Here is a 21,529-nt window from a genome sequence, read left to right as displayed (position 1 = left end):
TTCTCATTTCCGGGCGTACAGAATTTGATCTCTGTACAGCACACTTCAGACGGCAGCCACACCTCACAGGAACCCGAGTGACTATGTCCTCACTGAGCCAGCTGGCGCTGCCCTCGAGGCAGGAAGACCACCTTTGGCTTCTCAGAGGCCGCCGTACCATCGGGTGTGAGGACGCCCAGCCGACGCTTGCTGCGCCCGACCGTCCTGTTACCTCAGCAGCAGGTTGAGAAGCAGAAGAGTTATTTACCATTTTCTTTCCGCAATCTCGTTATGAACTTCTTAGGAGGTATGACTCCCACCTTCTTCTTCTGGGTGGCGATGCTGTGGAAGAGGTCTGCTAAGCACGTGAGAAGGCTCTCCTTCTTCCGGGGCTGACTCTTGTACGCAAGAACTTTTTCCCGAAACGGACGACAGAAGTAAAGTGCCTGAAGAACTGAATTGCAGTAGCAGGTATTCCCAAACTAGAATAGAAAAAGAAAAAAAAAAAAAACTTATTTGTTAAAATTGGGGGTAAAACTATTTCCAGAGAAAGAATTTCCAAGCCTAGAGTTGTTGAGAGAAGAGAAAGAGCAAGATAGGGAATATTTATGATCCTCATAAATTATAAGGTACCTGAGGGTAGAACTGTAGTGTTGGAGAAGACTCTTCAGAGTCCCTTGGACTGCAAGGAGAGCCAATCAGTCCATTCTAAAGGAAATCAGTCCTGAATAGTCATTGGAAGGACAGATGTGTCATTGGAAGGACAGATGCTGAAGCTGAAACTCCAATACTTTGGCCACCTGATGCGAAGAACTGAGTCACTGGAAAAGACCCTGATGCTGGGAAAGACTGAAGGCAGGAGGAGAAGGGGACGACAGAGGATGAGATGGTTGGATGGCATCACCGACTCAATGGACATGAGTTTGAGTAAACTCCAGGAGTTGGTGATGGACATGGAAGCCTGGCGTGCTGCAGTCCAAGGGGTCACAAAGAGTTGGACACAACTGAGCAACTGAACTGAACTGAGGGTAGAAATAATTGTCCTGACTGCAAATTAGCCATTTTAACATTAAATGGATGCTCTTGACATCAGTTTCAGGTTAAAACAAAAGAAAAACACATGCGATAAGTTTGGCCTTTAGGACCACTGAGTTAAAGAACTACACAGTTTAAATAGCGAGATTAGTTAAGGTTTAGGATTCTGGAGAATTTTTTTCTTTTCCAGTTCCCACTGTTTTGATAGTATTGGTTGTATAAGAACCATTTTCTATACTGTACATTTAAAAACTCTCAAAAATTCTTTTAAAAAAACATAATAGTGAAGTTTACTATCAAGTTCTTCGGTGCCATACAAAAAATAAAAACAGAAAATAAGAAAAAAAAACAGGATACTCTGAAGTATTAGATGAAAGAATCAGCAGTGTGACAGCCTAACCACCAGCGACATGCTGAAATGCCAGGTCACACCGTGCTCGATCTATCAGGAGGATGTGGACTCGCTCTGAAGTTGAATCCTGAATGGCAGCCCCACCTCTCACTGGCCATGTGGCCTGAAGCAGGTGACCACGACTCACTCAGCTTCAGTTTGCTTCTTCTTTTTTTGCGGGGGGGCTTGTCCCGAGGCACGTGGGATCTTAGTTCCCCAACCAGGGATCAAACCTGCGCCCCTGTACTGGAGGCACACAGTCGTAACCACTAGACGCCAGGGAGGCATGAGTTTCCTTCTATTTAATGACAAGGGAGGAAACAGTCTTACTTTACAAAGAAAAGAACACAGAGCTTGACAAATATTTTCTGCCTTCCTTCTTCCTTCCCATGAACAGATGATGACGTGAAAAGCAGGACAATAAAACACCTGGAAGTCAATCAGGGAGGATCCAGGGAGTAAACAAGGACTGAGGACAGTTCTCAGAGAACTGTCCCAGGGTGAGGTCCTGTACGCGGTAACTGTAACAGGCTACCTGCAGAGGAGTGCTGAAGAATGGGAACCCTTCAACTATGTCCATAAACACATGGACACGTCTGCTGATATTTTAAAACTAGAAAGGCTAAATCAAAAGCTAATATAAACGATTATTTACAGAGAGAGGGAAAAGAGGAGAGAACAATGAAAGTGAGACCACTGTGAATGTACATGGTTATAAGAAATTTCTTTTGCACCCATATTTTTAAAAAAAGATTTATTTGGCTGCCCTGGGTCTCAATTGAGGAACACGGGATCTTTAGTTGCAGCATGCAGGCTTTTAGTTGCAGCATGTGAGATCTAGTTCCCCGACCAGGGATTGAACCTGGGCCCCTTGCATGAGGAGCTCGGAATCTTAGCTGCTGGACCACCAGGGAAGTCCCTGTATCCATATTTTTAAAAAACTAAATTAAAACAAAAACAGGAAGAAAAAATAAATTCCTAAATTGAAAATAAACAGAAATAAACCTAAATGTCTATCAAGTTGGTGGCAGAATTACTTCAAGAATGACTTTAAAACACAGGATGGGTTTTTACTATCAACGTCTTCCTAGGGAAGTTAGCAAGCCACTCTCTTTATCGGTTTCCTCATCTGTAAATGACGTTTATACCAGCACCAACCTCTACAATCTTGTGAAGAATTAACTCAATGATCTGCATGAAGAACTTAGTGTGGTTCGGCATACCTCATCACTACATGGTTATTTTTGAAATAACCTTTTTGAGTCATCTGTCCCTTTTAGAAAATTAGCTTAGCTAAAACAGATTAAATCCTATAATCCCCAGGTCTACACTTAAATCATGATAGATGATGGCAACAGCACAAATAAACCAGAGGGGTGGTACCATCAGCCTGCAGCACTGTGCAACTTGAAGTGATACAGAAGCATCACATGTGTGGACAGCGTATGGGTGCCAGCATCATCCATTTATTAAGAATCAGCAAAGCTTAATCTATCTTTCTTTTTTAGATAAAAGTAAACATTAGCAATGCTTATACTTTTGCCCCCGCCCCCCCATGAATCATCTTACATATTCCATTTGGAAACTACTGGTTTTAACCACTATTATGTCAACAGAATGTCAACAGAATGTTTTAAATGGTTAACTGCTCCACTGTCACCCACGCTGGTTGGTGACAGTGCCTGTCCCATGAACATACCCTTTTAAGGGAAGACCCTCTTCTCCCCACCACAATTTCTGTTCAGGTGGCTCTGTTCCATGTAACTCTAGACCCCACGTCCCCAACCACCTGCTCCCTGCAGCCAAGGGTACCTAATCCAGATTCTCAGAGACATTGTTCCCCCCCCTTAACTGAACCCCCTCCTCACCTACCCCCCACCTACGACCCCCCTACTCACCTGGTCGTCCTCCCTCACCTGGTCCTCCCCCCTCATCTGCTCCCTAGCCCCAGGCCTCCTCGCAAGAACTGACTTCTCTATGCAAATTCTGTAAGGGGGTCAGTCACAAGCCCTTCTGCAGATGCTGCCACAGGGTCAGGCACCTGATCCAATCTGGCCCAAGTTCTTTGGTCAGGTTTGATATGAACAGTCTGCGGTTTCTGATAATATAGGTTTTGAGCAGCCTAAGGACACCAGGTGAGAAGAAACTAAAGGAGAATGAAATCAACACAAAAGAAAATAGAACCAAGAGACATCAGCTTACTCGACCCTGTAACCTGCAAATGGCAAGTTTCATTTTTATTTCTCTTTCCTCCATGGTGATCGTTGTTCCCTGGATTCAGAGTTCCAACTAATGACTACGATCAGTTCAGGTTAGAGAAAGCCTTTTATGAGATGGCTCAGCCTCCCAAAAAGATTCATTAATCCCAACCGACTTGCATTTGGGGGCTAATTGTATTAGAAAGTTAAAATAAAATGATTCTTGAAAGGCTGCTAAAAATGGAGCAACTGCACAAAAAGTAGGAAAGAGACACTAGTAGTCTAAATCACTCTTCACTCAACTTCACTAGACTAAGTATTTATTGGCTACAAGATATGAAGGGGAAAAGGCAAGTTGGTTGATCAGATTAAAACCATTTGTTTTCAAAGAATTCAGCTAACTGCACAAACAGCCGACATGTAAAAGAGGGATTTTACAGCAAAAGAAAGCACTCAAAGGCTCCTCTGCCTCTCGAGATGGTTTCTGCACCCCCCTGTACCCACCCCCAGCCACATCCATATTTCTCCTGACATCTTGCAACATCAGAAATACTAACGTATCCACAAGGGTTAACTCAATAGGAAACCCCCACTATATGTATTATGCAAATCACAGGGATAGACATCAGAGTTATCATGAAGAGTTAACTGCCATGAAAGCTATCATTTGTGAAAATGTTCCTCCAAGATAAAAATATCTACAACTGAAAGTAATGGAAACTAGATTGTTATTAACAAAGTGAAGAGTAACCACTCTGAATTTTCTGGTAGGTTAATTAAACTGTGGGGTTTTTTTTCTTCTCTCCATTAAAAAAAAAATTTACTTTTCTAACTGTCCAAATGCACAGACAGTTTCCCAAAAGCAAATGCCTTTGAGTGATTCTAACACTTTACTAGTCGCAAAAAGGGATTCAATCAGGCAGACCTAACAGGAACTCTTTTCAGTATTCGCTTTTTGTAAGAGTGATTAAAATGAACCTGAAAAGGCACACTTCGCTAAGAACAGACTGATTAGAAGAAAACAGACATGTGCCTCATTTTAACAGAATCCAATTATTAGGAAAGATTAACCACCGAGTTCCATGATGCAGCTGCATTCCGTGTTGTTTATAAACACTAACGACTTGGCAGACAGGCATAGGGACAGGAGGAAAATGTTCAAATGTTCACCTCTGAATTAACTAAGCCATCTCCCCAACCCTTCAGAGCTCCAACCTTAGTTTTTAAGGGAATCTATAAATAGTGTGATAATTCTCCAAATAAAAAAGGGGGAAGGAAACTAGAGAGAAGGGTGATGACAATCTAAGAGTTGAAAATAGAGCTGGTGGAAAATGATTCAAGGCACACAACACAGCTGTAAAGTGGCCCAAGAACACAGATCACAGGAGTGTGTATCATTGTCTCAGGTCAGCTCTGCCTACTCTCACCACCACTGGTCTCTGCGCAGAGTTTGAGGTGCTCATCAACCCTTCACAGCCGGAGCCCTGGCTACCTCAGGACCTCAGGGATCTCAATTATTCATCATCATAATGAGGCACAGAGATCGGAAATTCCGGCTTTCCTTGGCTTTATTGAACGTCGTTTATTCAGCTTCAGGGAGAAACACAAACTTCACCTTTTGAATTTAGACTGGTACATATGAAGTAATAAAAATGATACCCTCTTAGAAACTTTTGGTAACACAATCAACAATGGTATTTGGATACTGGTATCATACTGAGTTAAAAACATCAGCAGAAAAAAAAATACCATAGCGCTTTGTGCTTCGTTGTGTCCAACTCTTTGAGAGCCCATGGACTATGTAGTCTGCCAGGCTCCTCTGTCCTTGGGGATTTTCCAGGCAAGAATACTGGAGTGGGTTGCCATGCCCTCCTCCAGGGGATCTTCCTAACTCAGGGATTGAACCCAGGTTTCCCACATTGCAGGAGGATTCATTACCAACGGAGCCACCAGAGAAGCCCCACAGAACTTTAGGACTCATACCGTATCAAGTATGTTATTTTACTTGTTTGGAGGTTATTTGCAAAAAAGTTACTTAGGCACAAAAGAGAGAAGGCTGGAATGCTTACGCAGGAAAAGCTAAAGGTAAGACATCCTTCAATATAGAAAACACTACTGTTCTGAAGAAAAGAGCTTCTCCTGGGACACTAACAATGGGCACAGCTTTACAATTCAAGACACAAATGAGCTTTGGGGTCTGAACCAGGTAAGGGTGGTTTCCACAGAGAAGGAGCAGTGAGACTGAAGAAAATGGGGTCTGCTCCCCCAGAACTGAAATGAGGCTTCTGATCACTAGCCAACTCCATATGTAAGTGCGAGCATTTCAGATACTATACAGAAGTCGAGGCCAGACTTCTCAATAGACAAGGGAAATTAAATATTTATTTAACTCTCCTCCCCCACGAAACCCCAAATAAAATGACAGTAAAAGAATAGATTAGGCAAAAACTCAAAAGGCTAAAGAAGATGACAACAGACTAGAGACAGCAGCAAACTTACAGAAAATTTCACTCTTTTAGATGAACAAAATTTGAGGAAACCTTCCAATAGTAAAGATACTAAAAAAAGAGAGGGGGCGGAAATAAACTCAAGGGTCTCACAAACAATCCAGTGAGTGCAAGAAAACCTCGGCAACAACAAAATCTTTGAATAATATCGTAAGAAAAGGAGCAGAAGATATTGCCTCCATGAAACAAGATTTTAAAAAAAAACAAGGTAACACTCTAAAAAATAAAAAATGCAAAGAGTGGACCAAAAAGTTGAAGATACAGTCTAAAATGTAGACTAAGGGAGATGATCAAAAATGGGAGAAAAAATAAAAATAAGGAATCAGTCTGTTCCAATATGCAATTAACCATAAAAAAAAAAGACAAAACAGAGACATTACAGTAATAGGAAGAAAACTATCCCAATAATAGTATCAGAAATGGCTCAGACCTGAGGGACACACATCCATTAGTCTGAATGGGTCAGTAAACAACACAACAGGGTCCCCATCAAGAGACAGGATGAGATTTCAGAACACTGCGGACAGAGAACACCCTTCGGGACTCCCAGACACCTTCTGAAAGGGAAAAGAAGGCACGTACCTAAGAGAGAAAGAGCCCGAGTGGCAAGTGCTCTCTCGGCATCAAGAGAAGCCAGAAAGCACCAGAGCAAGCCCCCAAGACTCTGAAGGACGGGTATACCCTAGGATGGACATGCGACTGACACGTAGAGGCAGATCACCAAACCTGTCTTCGGTACACACGACCTCAGAGTTTATATCTGTGCACACTTCCTTCACAAGCGACTCCAGGCCGTGTTCTGCAAAGCAAGGGAGGAAACCACTGGGAAGGGGTCGGGAAGGAGACAAGTGCAGGGACCGTGCAGGGCGACGGAGGAGATGCTGCCAGGCACCAGGAGAGCAGAGGGGGCAGCTGGGCACGGCTCCGTGCAAACTGACAGAAGGTCGTCTTGGCTTTCTTTGGTTCTCTTGAAGACTTTGGTTAAGAAGAAGGCCAAGATTAATTTCATACTGGGAGAACCAGGGAAAGTGAAGTTGGGCAGGGATGGTGGGAAAAGATAGCAAAGTTCCTGCTTCTGTTTCTGCCAAAACAGCAAGTCAGTATACATATATGTGTACATATATATATATATTAATACAAGTATAAGTACCTTATTTACTCTATAAGGACCCATTCCAGAAAAAGAGCCAAAGGATTGATGAGTGGTCTCCTCCAGGGAGGGGAATACAGAGGAGAGTGGGCACCGCTGATTCTGTGTCCAGCACAAAGAAGGGTCCCCCGGCAAGGGGACACCACACACCACTTTATCTGCCCTCCTCAAATCACACAAGAAATCCATGTGAACATAACAATGTGCTAGAACCAAGTTTAATAAAACTTACTTTCGTACCTGTAGTATCGCCTATATATATATATAAATATATATATATATATATATATTTAAAATGCCACAGATCCACAGTACAGTACAATAGCATAAACTACCATGACAAACGTGTAAAGATCTGTGATGTTTGCTGATGATTCAAGAAAGAGTTCAAAATTCTAAAGAAAGTTCTTTAGTCTCTACAGATACACAGAGGCATTTACAAAACTATATTTATTTCTATCTGTACATGTGGACCACTTATATTTAGGTATGTAAATAATTCTCAAAGAATCAGATCATTTGGTCCAGGCCATATGAGATTCTGGTTATGAGAAAATTCTGACACAAAATAGGAAAAAAAAAAAATCAGGCTGATAAATTAGAAACGGTTCCAAGACTCTTAAGGCTTCAGGCAGTGCCTCTCTCTCTTCCATTAGAGAGAATTCTGAAATTCCAAGTCGAGTTTCTTGGCATTAAAACTGCTGATATGAATGAACAATTTTCCTTTAATAAATTATGAACTGCATTCATCGTCCTTAGGACTACTTCCAAGCACAATTCTATAGGCTACTTACATATCAACAGATACTTACATTGACTAATCCGAAATAGTGCTCGTTGACTGGAAACTGTTCTGGACCAATCTCTTTCTCTAATGCCGAGGCATTGGCGCCCTGTGAGATGAAAAGGAGAAATCTCATTATTTAGGGTATTTTCCCAATACTGTCACAGTTATATACACATTGCAGAGAGATCCTTAAAATGATTTTCTTGTTTCCTGTAACTACCTAACATTATGGAAAGAAAATAAAGGGTGACAATGAAGAAGAAAGGCTTTTAATAGTATGACTAAAAAAAAAAATAGTTTGCAGGAACAGTTGGATCAAGGAATTCTACTAAATTCTGCTCCTTTTCCTACATGATTCTTATCTGCTGCATCTGTGGTCTCATAGGTGTGTGATCTCAGAGACATCGTGAAGTTAAACAGGCATACCTTCGGCAACCTAACACTTCTTCAGCAGTGTATGGGTGAAAGTTTCTCACACAGAACAAAGGGGACAAGAATGTTTGCTGGGGGCTTCCCTGGTGGCTCAGTGGTAAGGAATCCACCTGCCAACGCAGGAGACATGGGTTCAATCCCTGGGCCAGGAAGATCCCATATGCCTCAGAGCAACTAAGCCCTGTGGACCACAACTCCTGAGCCCATGTGCTGCCACTACAGAAGCCCGTGCGCCTAGAGCCTGTGCTCTACAACAAGAGAAGCCACTGCAATGAGAAACTAGAGGATAACCCCTGAGAAAAAGCCTGCACAGCAACAAAGATCGACACAACACAGCCAAAAATAAATAAATAATAATATGAAAAAAAAATTTTTAAAAAAGGAACACTTCCTGAAATGTCACCGATGACAACACAGCTGACCGCAATCTATTAACAGATGGTCTATAAAACGACAGCATACCACGTAGCAGTGAGAATAAATGAAGCAGAGTTCATTCAAACACACAGGCATTTCTCAAATACATAATATTAAGTACACAAAGAAAAAAGGAGATCAACACAACCACCACCACATATATATAAAATAGCACATGGCAAAGGGGCTGGGAGGATGTACATGACACGCACCTGAGTGGGGCCGGAAGAGGACCAAGATGCGGAAGTGAAGGGGGTGAAAGACAAGAGGGGAAAATGAGACGACATCCAACAAAAGAAGGGCCTTGCTCAGAGAGTAACTGTGTGCCACGGTCTCACTTCTGTGCATCTGAGGCCCCGAAGGAAAAGGGATGGAGGTGGGGGGGCGGGCAGGGGTGACAAAGGCCCCGAGCGCTGGCGTGTGCTAGCAAATGGACTCGAGACGCAGTCTGGAAGGGAAGTAAGAGCGATTCTGAAAACAGAATAGCTGTTAACTTCAAAATTCCCCAGAAAACACAGGACCAGATGAACACAACTGACACTACTCACAAAAGAGCCGAATGCTGCCTTGTGTACGTAGCTGCGGACAGGATGGTACACACACGGCGCCGCCCCGAGGGACAGCCGCGCTCAACACCACCTGGTGCCCAGCGCGCCCCTGCCGTCTCCTGGGCATGGAAGCCCGGCCCTTAGTCAGTCGGCGCCTCCTTGGCTCCCTGACACGCCAGGCTTGAAAATAAGGCCTGACGGAAGGGACCGGGTGGGCTGGTGGTCAAGCTCGACCAAAACAAGACATTTGCCTGAATACACTCCAGCCACCCAGCACCTGTATACATGATGTTTTCTTGTTTAATTTAAGACATACTATTCAGCTTTATATGTCCTTGATACGATCCCTAGCTCACAGATACTATTTATAAATTTGGCATTCCATGAACTGTTTAATAACAACACGAAATTCAGTTATGATAGCAACTTCAAGATCTACTGAACCAGAGCCCTTTGTGGGGAGCCTACCAGCCCACTGTCCACACTGCCAGCTTGAGTGCCTTGTCATGGAATTTCCTCGCATGTGCTGAAAACTATCACTAAGAATTCAAACTGAAACTGGTATCATTCAAACAAGGATAACCTCTTTCCACACAAACACACACAAAAAAAGCTAGAAAAGGTGCTATTATCAAAGGACATCTACTTGGGGCAGTAAAAGCCAGCAGGCACACCCAGGGAAAGCATTTCTGGCCCTCAGGGTGAATCGAGAACCCAGCATGCCAGGCTTCCCTCTCCTTCCCTATCTCCCAGAGCTTGCTCAAATTCATGTCCATTGCATCGGTGATGCCTTCCAACCATCTCACCCTCTGTCCCCCGCTTCTCCTCCTGCCCTCAATCTTTCCCAGCATCAGGGTCTTTTCTAACAAGTCAGCTCTTTGCATCAGGTGGCCAAAGTGTTGGAGCTTCAGCTTCAGCATCAGTCCTTCCAATGAATATCCAGGGTTGATTTCCGCAGCAATTTCCCAAACCCCAGCTCTGTTTGGGTGGGGTGCTCATCTGTTGGGTGTTCAAGGAAGCCCTTACACCAACTTAGGTTTTCACAGCTAAAGGTCAGATAATTTCTGAAGTCTCTTCTAATTTAACATTCTATCATGTTTAATCACTTTTATCCACACTTCTGAGGACATACTCAGTTCAGTTCAGTTCAGTCGCTCAGTCGTGTCCGACTCTCTGCGACCCCATGAATTGCAGCACGCCAGGCCTCTCTGTCCATCACCAACTCCCAGAGTCTACCCAAACCCATGTTCATCGAGTCAGTGATGCCATCCAACCATCTCATCCTCTGTCGTCCCCTTCTTCTCCTGCCCCCAATCCTACCCAGCATTAGGGTCTTTTCCAATGAGTCAACCCTTCCCATGAGGTGGCCAAAGTATTGGAGTTTCAGCTTCAACATCAGACCTTCCAATGAACACCCTGGATTGATCTCTTTTAGGATGGATTGATTGGATCTCCTTGCAGTCCAAGGGACTCTCAAGAGTCTTCTCCAACACCACAGTTCAAAAGCATCAATTCTGCGGCGCTCAGCTTTCTTCACCGTCCAACTCTCACATCCATACATGACCACTGGAAAAACCATAGCCTTGACTAGACGGACTTTTGTTGGCAAAGTAATGTCTCTGCTTTTAAACATGCTATCTAGGTTGGCCATAACCTTCCTTCCAAGGAGTAAGCGTAACTCTAGGGAACTCCAAGTCAACCAGTACATGACAAGCACCATAGATGGTTATGGATGGAGTAAGGGCAGCAGACTGCAATGGAAAGTGCAGAGCGTGGAACTTATGGACGGGAGTGCTAAGTTAAGGTACAGCGCAGTAAACTAACTATACCTTAGTGCAGCGCGATGACTCTGCGGCGCTGATTCTATGAACGTGCAGGAGGACAGTCTCATAGCACGAATTCAACACTCTCTTGCAGAAACGACCAGAGCACATTCCTGCCTCTAGCCAAACGCTGACTACAAAGGCAGAGTGTAGACAGAGCAATCCAGTTGCTGATGAGTGGCTGTTTTTTGTTTTTTAATTTAGAAGTGTTTTCAACACTGTAGTTAGATATTAACTGGTTAAAAAAAAGAAAGAAAGAAAGAAAGAAACCCCACCAATTTGAAAATTTGCTATACAATTTTTTTTTAGTACGTTTACAAGAGTTCTCAAACACTATCCCCTGAAGATTCTGTTGAAGGTTGCCAAACCCTATTATGTCAAATAATAGTCCATCCAGCAGCCCAAGATTTAAATTGAGCCTAGAACTTGTCAACATCCAACAGTGATGGTTCTGAACAGTCTCCCATCCCCACACTTGAGAAATATGTTCCTACCGCAATTAACAACGCTGTGTGAAATCACGATTCTTCACTGGGACAAAGGGAAGAAATGTTGGAACTCTCAGGAATCTCTGCTCTAAAGCTTTCATGGGGGTCAGGAATTTTATCTGTTTTGTCTGAGAACACAACACACTGAAGGAAGAAGACATTCTTTCTGACTCTTCTGTCACCATGTAAGATGATTTTAGACTCAGGACCTATTGCTACAAATTCATCAAGAAGAAGTGATTAGATATTCATGACCCTCCTGATGAAAACCACCAAAAAGTGGATGAACCTTTTAATTAAAAAAAAAAATAGTAATTTAGTGAGCTGGTGAGAAAATAAGAAATCTGCAGAAACCAAAAATCAAGTGATGGGAGAAACTGGGAGATAAGCAAATGCCAAAGACGGATTTCCCGAGGAGGCACCTGCCAACACAGGCGACCCAAGCACCCTACGCTGAGGGCCGGATTGAACGGCGCACGGAGACCAGGGCTGAGGCTCAGGGCCCGCTCAAGACAGGGACCGGCAGGAGACCCCAGCACGGCAAGGAAGCCAAGAGGGCTGTGTCTTCAGCGAAGGCGGAACAAGAAATAACCCTGCACCACAAGAGGAGATGGCAAAGGAACCTGCCGGACTTGTCCTTGGCCTGGGGGCGGGAGAGATGACCAGTATCTTCGAAACAGTCAGAACCACAAGCTGGCCCCCATCAAAGCTTGTGACCCAAATTCACACACACCAACAAAATCAGGCAGGAAACGTAATTCAACGAGGTCCTGAACGGATGGTGCCCTCTTCCACCCCACAACTAGCAACCAGTGGAATTACAGACTCACTCCAGAAGACAAATTCAATCCACCCACAGGGAATTTCCACAAGTAAAACTCCCAAGAGATTGAATTCACAGTCAAAAATCACACATACACACAAAAGCAGAAAAACAAAGCACTATGTATAAAAACCAGCGAAAATACAGACAGAAGAATTAGACTCAAGATGCTAAATATCAGAACTATTTCAGACACGGCATAAAGCAAATGGTTAGTATATACAAAGAAACAGCAAAAGCCTCATTATAAGAACAAACGTGAGAATTTAAAGCCTAAGCTGATTTGTTTTTAAAGAATCCAATAAAACTTCCAAATCTGAAAATTATAATTGAAAGTAAAAAACTCAATGGTAATTATGGAGACAGTTTAAAAAAAAATGTCCGATACTTTGGCCACCTGATATGAAGAGCCAACTCACTGGAAAAGACCCTGGATGCTGGGAACGACTGAGGGCAGGAGGAAAAGGGGACAACAGAGGATGAGATGGTTGGATGGCATCACTGACTCAACGGACGTGAGTTTGAGCAAGCTCCGGGAGTTGGTGATGGACAGGGAAGCCTGGTGTGCTGCCATCCTTGGGGTCACCAAGGGTCAGACACGACTGAACAACTTAACAACACCCTGGCCTAGTCTAATTCTTAGAAAACTGAGAGTCTCACCAAAAATTAACCACCAACCCATGTGAAAGAAGAGAAGTAGAAGCTACAAGGATACCTTCTGTTTACTGATAAAGATACTACGTTATGAGGACACACCTGCAAATAGGAAAAAAGAAAAAACCAGTCAGGAGACGGCTCTTCTGAAGGACAGTGTTTACACAGTCAACCACGGAAAACACATCTGACCGCCCTGCATTCTGCCATTATGAGAAAGAAACAATTACACAAAAGCAAAGTGACATCCAGGCATGTTTTCAAGGAAGTAAATTAAGGAAATCCTCTTCTACCATCTAAAGCTCGACTATGATTTAAAAATGGTTATCTGTGAAGATGTATTTGGAAAAGCTAATTATGTTCAGTATATACTGTTTAAGAAAATAGCAAACTTTATACATTTTAGCAAGAAATAAAAAGTGATGAAAATGTAAAAGATGAACACCTCCATCTAGAAAATGGACTTATCAAGAACACAGTCAGCCATCCGTATCCGTGGGTAACTGGTTCCAGGACCTCCACAGATCCCAAAACCCAAGGATGCTCAAACCCCTCATGCGAAATGATGCAGTTCTTGCATATGACCCATGAGTTATCTCTCCAAGATGGGTAACACCTAGTGCAGTGTAAATGCCATGTAGATAGCTTCCAGCACATGGCACATTCAAGTTTTGCTTTTATGAGCTTTCTGGGACTTTGTTCACAGATGTTTTCGATCCTGGGAGGCGGAACCCACAGATACGGAGGGCCAGCACTTCCTTCCTTCCATTAAACAGCTTACGGTTCTTTATACTTTATACTAGATAGCCTGTATTTAATATAAATATGAGAAAACACATTTCCCCCATTGTTGTGTTTCGAGTCCTATCTTGAAATCCAGCATTTATCATTCCCAGTTTAATACCGAAGAGGGTCAGATCAGGTCGGGAGCCAAAGGAGAATTGCCAAAACAGGCAGGAAAGGCTTCCTAAAGATCAAAGCAAGGGACCCTACAAACTGAGAACAGTGCGGGAGGCAGAGGAAGAGGCGAGGGAGGATGTGCACACAGCAAGGAGGAAGTGAGTGCGGGCAGGAAAAGGGTGAATCCAGAGTGAGATGTGAGAAGCAAGCTCCTGTCTCCCAAACCAGAAGATGGAGGAAGAAGACAAGGCTGAGAGCCCACGACTGTTCCCCTGGAAGATGCCATACCCTGACACTAAACCAGGTACACTGTACCCCGACACTAAACCAGAGACGCCGTACCCCGACACTAAACCAGAGACGCCGTACCCCGACACTAAACCAGAGACGCCGTACCCCGACACTAAACCAGAGACGCCGTACCCCGACACTAAACCAGAGACGCCGTACCCTGACACTAAACCAGACGCCGCACCCCGACACTAAACCAGAGATGCCGTACCCCGACACTAAACCAGGTACGCCACACCCCGACACTAAACCAGACAACGTACCCCGACACTAAACCAGAGACGCCATACCCCGACACTAAACCAGACGCTGTACCCCGACACTAAACCAGAGACAACAAACATTTTCATGAGAAAACAAACCATTTCCATACCCTCAGTTTCAGGCATCCTAAAAGTCATCCCAAAGCAGTAGTCCTTCAGAAAAGATCAACCTCAGTAAGCATCTGAGAACCAAAAAGGTCGCATTCCTCAGTAGGCAGTAGAGCATCACAACCACTGCTCCCTTTTCAGCAAAGCTGGAGAGATCACAGTGCCTCTCCCTACCAAGAGAGTAAACAGCAGTTTGTGAGACTTCTGTTCCAATATTCAAGTACACATACATTAGGTCTAACTGCCAAACTGCTCAATCAGAAAAAGTGGAGCAACATTTTCCCACTTACAAAAACGTGAACCCCTGTTTTCCCCAAATCCTGTGTTACAGTCAAGTGAACTATGTGAAAAGTCCCTCACACTCCTGCAAGGAAAACCACCATCCAGCTATAATGTATTATTAAGCTGAAGTGAAATCAAAACTATGTAAATTATTGACTGACTGAATTATTCTGTTACTGTAACAACGGGGTTCATACTCCAGATTCCAGGGGCTACTTGTAATCAAAACTAAAATTATCATCAAACTGAAATAGCTGTTAGACACAGAAAGGAACTGACTGCAGCTGGCACCGCGTGCAGTCTTGCCCAAAACACCCCGCAGGGTGGAAAGACGTCACAGAGGAGACACAGCGGGAAGTTCCAGGGGTCAGGCCCTCCACCACCACTGTTCAGCTGAAAAACCCTCAACATTAACTATGTCAGAAGACTTACAACCACAGGCTCTAAAACCCTTCGGAAAAAACGAGGAGAGAATACTTTCTCATTTTATGAAACCAGCATCACCCTGACTCTGAAGCTAGACTAAGACACTATAAACTACACGCACTATCCCTTATGAATACAGATGCAGAAACCTCAACAAAGCACTAGGGAACCAAATTCAGCAACATATTAAAAGGATTACCGACCATGACCAAGTGGGATAAACACCCAGAATAAAGCACTCTTACAACTCAAGAACAAAAAGAAACAACCCAACTAAAAAATAGGCAAGTGACTTGAACTGACATTTCTCCAAAGATGATATACAAATGGCAAACAAGTACATTTAAAGATGCTCAGTACCACTACTCACTAAGGAAATGCAAATCAAAATCAAAAGGTGCCACTTCACACCCATCAAACTGGCCAGAATCAAGGGGGAAAAATGGAAAACAACAAGTGTTTGTGAGGATGTGAAGAAATTCAGTGGTTCCTCCAAAAATTTAATATGGCATTACCATATGGCTCAACAATTTCAATCCTAGGTATATATCCAAAAGGTCTGAAAACAGGAATGTCAACATTCACAGCAGCATTAGTCATTAAAGGCAAAAGGTATAAAGAACTCCAAATGTCCATCAAGAGAGGAACAGGTACACAAAACATGGACTAATATAATGGAGTATCATTGAGCCATAAAAAGAAATGAAGTACTGATTCATGCCACGACATGCATAAACTTTGAAAACATTATGCTAAGTGAAATAAGCCAGACCCAAGAGGATAAATAGTGTAGGATTCCATTTACATGGAACACCTCCACTGGGCAAATACACAGAAGACAGAAAGTAGATTAGACTAAGCAAAGTCTGCAGACAGGGAGGAATGGGAAGTTCTACTGAATGGCCATGGAGTTCCGGCTGGGGTGATGAAAACGTTCCAGAACAAGACAGTGGTGACAGCTGCACAACATGGCAAACGTAATTAATGTCACTGAAATCTACACATAAGATTAATTAAAATGGCAATTTTTTGGTTACATATATCTGACCACAATTTTAAGAGAAAAGGACCTCGTGATCAAGGGTCAAGGCTGTTACACTGGGATCCCAAGACAAGAGTTAATCACGCGTCCTTCCCCACCATCGTTTTCCTGGAGAGCAAGTCACTACTGAAATCCATAATTTCTTGGGTAAAAAACCTCACCATGAGGACTGGATAAGGCCAAGCATTGCTTGTTTAGTGTCACAAGCCCAAAAAGATGAGTTTAGCCTTGAAGCAAACAACACCTACCTTCCACTGTTCTGACTGAGCTAGCTACAAGAGTGCAAAACAAAGACATTGGGAAAATTCCCGGAGGCACCACTGTCTGAGGAAAGATGGGGACAGCAGGGCAGAGAGCAAGTGTGGTCCAAATGCCCAACAGCGAGAGGCTGAGTGACACCCAGTGTCACATGTGGCACTGCTGAAAAACCACAATAAAATTCACCTTTCAAAATAAACACAGGCTTACCTATTTTAAATACAACTAGAACACAATGTTCCAAATGCAGGGAGAAATTGGAGTGGGAGCCTGAGTTTGGGGATGCTACAGAGATCCTGTGTGGGGGCAGCGGCCCAGCGGGGCCGGGAATCGGGGACAGAGTCTGAGCCCAGGCTCGGCACCACCTCCCGGACAAGTCAGCGAGTCTGACTTGGTGTGGTCTCCGCACCTCCTAATCCAGGAAAACATCTACTCTGCCAAGCTCACGGGGCTGGAAAGCAAACAACGAGAGTGAAGCTTCCCTTTGTAAGGCTATCAGAAGCATCAGTCACTCAAGTGATGGTTTCAACCAAATGGAACAACACAACGGAAAATTCCAACAGAAGACAGTGAACTACCTCACTTGTACTTTGTTTTCGAAGCTCCTGGGCAGGTTAAAGAAAACACATAGCTCTTTATCCGAAAGTCTGAAGTTAGCACCCCCTGGATAGCTGTAATAAATACTAGAACAAGCACCAAATCCCTTTTGTGCGCCTCATGTAACACCTTATTTAATAAATACTGCAAGTTCACACACTGAAAACAATGCAAAGTGAGGAGGGTAGACAGTAAAACTAAGGTCACCCCCTCCCTTCAGTTCCTTCCCTCAGAGACACCGGCTGCTAACAGCTTGGTTTCAGCCCTACAGCAGTTATTATCACAGCTGTAAATTACAGATGTCTCGTCACCGGCTTAAACCTGCTCTGCAAATGAGACACTGGCACACACACACCTCCGGTTCTCGTTCCCCATGCCACCTCCTAGTTTTTATTTCGAATTACTGGGTACAGATTGCTTTAGGGAATCTACTAATTCTACATTTAACTCTCTAGCCAGATTCACCAATCTCATAAAGTAGGTAAATTACTGTCGTGAAACTCCTTCTACGTCTCTGCTTCCTCCCCATCCCTACTACCTGTTACCTGGGCAGAGGCTGGACCACTCACATTTGTTTCTGTGACAATTCACCCACCACACTTCACTCACAACACAGGAGCTCCACAGACAGCAGCTCGGAGGGCAGCCAATGCCACCCGGGAGCTCTACTCAAAAGCAGACAAAAAGACATTGAGTAACTTCGACGTAAGAAAAGGTGAGTTACAAAGGCAGCAAAACTTTACAAGTAACTGTCAAAAAACAAACAAAAAAAATCATCCCTGCGACAAAGGCAGTTCAGGAAAGTCAACAAGAAAAAAACCTAAGGAACAGACATGTGGCCCTTGGACATTTAACTATTGTCACTTAGAGGAGAATCTTTCAAGTTTCCTGTTTTCTTTCTCGCTCCCCTGTTTCCCTTAAGTATCTGGAAACCCCCGCGTGGCAGATCCAACTTGTGAAAGAAAGATGGCCAGCATCTGCATCTCTGGTTGGGATTCCTCCCCATTGGTCCTGAAAGAGCTGGGAGGGGGAGGGAGGCAGAGTGCCAGGGGGCGTGGCTGGGGGTGGCTGCATCCCGAGCTGGACCTAGGTCTGCAGGGACCCAGCCCATCACATGCCTGTCCCTGCTCTCTCCCCAGCCCTAACAGCCGGTCCACCCACCCCCAGACAGAAGGTCAGCCACTCTCTGCAAAGACTAGGTCTCTGGCCTGACCCTACGTGCCCACTACTCTGTGTCAATAGGAAGCGAGACGGCTCCATGACCCAGCTCTCCCAAGCCGGAGGCTAAACACGATTACCATGGTGACGGCGACACAGCCACAGCCGACCATGAACGGCAGATTCCAAGTTCAAGCTTCCACAGGGGCTCTCTGGGGAGGACCACGGCTGGCTGCTCTGTTTGTTGGTTCTTTTCTTTCCCGTCACTATTTTCTAGCTCTCTAGGAATCCCTCAAAGGATCTGGCGCATCGGTAACGCCGCTTACCCTCTAGCTCTATTGCAGTTTAACAGACGAAGCACCAACAGCTACTCAGCACACGCACACAGACACACCTTTCTGTGGCCCCACAGACTGTGCCACTGAAGAAGCGGGCATGCGTGTGCTCACACTGGCTACAGGGTCCTTTATAGTGGATCTCGTATAAAGTAAGAGTTTTTATATTAGCAAGTATGATATAACTTCCAGTAGTCTGCTCTCCACACAATACTAATATATCTAAATCCTATAACAAGCTCTGCTAATAAATAAACATCTACAGTCACGAAAGGAGTTCTTCTCGGTGCTAAACCAATCTCAGCGGAAACGCGCAACTCACAGCAAAGGCTGTTCCACTCAGACCACTGTTCCCTGCAGTCACTTCCAACAAAACGCTTTCTTATTACATCCAGAAATGTAAAAGAAACTCATAGATCCATTATCTACTTCAAAATAGTTTTTATAAATTAGAACAAATTTGAAAACTTATTTTATTAGTCACACTATGACTGTGTCACCACACTCCAAAGAAAAGGACTAAAGGACCACTCTTTAAAGCGATGCTGATTCCCATGGGATAGAACATGGAGAGAAGCAATGTTCAGACCAAAGGTGACTCGACTTCAGAAATATCCTTATCATATTTGGTTTGCCGTCTAGAACCATCTTCCATTATACTCTGAAACTGACACAGACAGAGGCAGGGAACAGGTCTCCCCTATTCAGTCTGAGGAGGGAAACGTGATTCAAGGGTGAGCACATCACCTGATCAGACACGGTGCCCCCTCTCCCAAATCCCAGAGAAGAGGGGCCTGCTTCCCATCCAGGCCCCCTGAAGTCTCTCCTACTACCGAAAATACTCTCACAGTTACTTACCTCTGAACAGCGAAGAGTAAGCCGAGGAAGTCTGAAACAACCCCAACAAACGGTAATTCTAATTCCTCTAGAGAAAAAGTAAGGAACTTGAACACAACTTGAACATAACTTCATTATGTTAGAGATGTGATCTCATTACAGAACATGATGGAGATTATAACAAAGAAGCTTTAAAATCATGTTTTTAGGGAACTGTCCTGGGGGTCCAGTGGCTAAGACTCCAAGCTCCCAATGCAGGGAGTCCAGGTTCGATCCCTGGTCTGAGAACTAGATGCCACATGCCCAAACTAAGACCCAGTGCAGCCAAATAAATAAAATAAATAGTCTTTAAAAAATCACTTTTATAAAGGAGAGACTAGGTCAGCAATCAGTGATATATTATGTGGGGATACCAGCAAACGAGCAGACAAAAAACAGTGGTCCATATTCTGTGAACAGGAATGCCATCCCAAGCCACAGTGTCCACCAGCATCATAAAGAGAGACTTACATGCTTACATGCACTTTAACGAGAGAGGAGATGCTGTGCGGACCAGCTGGACCAGATGACACAGAGACATCAGCAAAAAACGCTGCTGCTCGAGGCACCTACAAGCAGCCTGAAGATGAACGAAGCGGCATCATAAAATGAATGAAAACATTCACAGCTTGTTTTTTTTTTTATCTCAGATCTCTAAGTGTAACAAAATTTATAAACTGAATACAGGTAACGCTTTATGGTATCAGCTGCACCTCCAAACATTTACATAAACACTTAGCCACTGAGGTCAATGAAATACACAAATCCTAAGATATCTGCTGGTCTCTACGGAGGAAACAACCATACATCAGCAAGTGCAGCCAGGAGAGCGCTGGGGAGGGGGCTAGGACACATGTCTCCCCCACCCAGAACACACGAGCTTTGTGTGAACAGGGTTCCTTTCGGCTGGAACTCAGGCAGGATTCCATCTAGGAATCCTCCCACCGCAGGCCTGAGTTACTGCGGAGTCTTGTTATCAAAGGACTGCTTCACCATCACAGGTCCATGTGGAAAGCAACGAGGATTCTGAAATGACTTTGCACATGTGTGTGTGGCTGCCTATCCACGTGGCACCACCAGGACAAAGCAAGATGTGGATGAGGCGATCCCTATTTGCAGGGAACCCACAGTGTTGGAGAGGAGAACCAGGGCCCAACAGGAAAAGTTAATTTCAGTGATAACATGGTACCTGGGATGTGCCTCAAAATAACCCAGGAGGTGTACAGCAGGTGGGAAGGAAGAAGACACAGGCTGGTCAAGAGACGCTCTGGGCACAGCGGCACGCCACATGAAGCGTCTACCTGAGAGACATGTTTTTCTTTAGGAAAGAAGACCGCACTTGGTTAAAACAGAATGGGAAACACGATGAACTGCCGAAGAAGTGATTCAGATAACGGATTCATTTAGAAAGAGGCGGCCCCTTCACAGAAAATAATCACAAGCAGGACATTAACCACGCCAAGGGGAGAAACAGGCCTCAGTCAGGCTGGCTTCACCCTGACAAGCTGCTGGGAAGGCATCACTGTGGTGGACAGAGTTAAAGGGCTCCCCTCGAACGCAGGAAGGGCCGGCAACTTGCTTCTAACCAACAGAATCTGATGAAGGTTGTGGGACGATTCTTTGGTGGTAGAAGACTCTGCACCACTCCCTGGCGTGCTGTCTGACTCACTGACTGGCTCTGAAGGAACAGGCTGCCAGGCACTGAGAGGACCATCCCAGGACAGAGCGGGGCCACGTGGTGGGGAGGGCTACACGGAGGAG

The 21,529-nt window shown here is 44.3% G+C and overlaps 1 protein-coding gene across 11 annotated transcripts in view; it reads right to left on the bottom strand.

Moving 5' to 3' along the window:
* The window catches only part of USP12 (ubiquitin specific peptidase 12), a 56,568-nt gene that overhangs the window by 18,123 nt on the left and 16,916 nt on the right, over positions 1 to 21,529 (bottom strand). For 2 of the 11 annotated variants that reach the window (XR_014071102.1, XM_081549415.1), the window contains exons 2-3: positions 8,073 to 8,153; positions 248 to 461 (exon numbers count right to left, since the gene is read on the bottom strand). Coding sequence is in view for 7 of the 11 variants with exons in the window: in XM_081549415.1 (XP_081405541.1) it covers positions 248 to 461; positions 8,073 to 8,153 (295 nt within the window). In the remaining 4 variants the exon portion in view is untranslated. Of the gene's footprint in view, positions 1 to 247; positions 462 to 8,072; positions 8,154 to 11,273; positions 11,503 to 11,761; positions 14,570 to 19,750; positions 19,818 to 20,239; positions 20,349 to 20,575; positions 20,657 to 21,529 lie in introns of those variants that run through there. The other 9 variants (XM_081549410.1, XM_081549413.1, XM_081549418.1 and 6 more) reach the window with 9 other exon arrangements.

Source organism: Giraffa tippelskirchi, chromosome 12, assembly GCF_054371585.1.
Source record: "Giraffa tippelskirchi isolate mGirTip1 chromosome 12, T2T-mGirTip1v1.2.pri, whole genome shotgun sequence".
Lineage (NCBI taxonomy): Eukaryota > Metazoa > Chordata > Mammalia > Artiodactyla > Giraffidae > Giraffa > Giraffa tippelskirchi.
The sequence above is the reverse complement of the archived record's forward strand: the minus strand, read 5'-3'. Positions and strand labels throughout refer to the sequence as shown.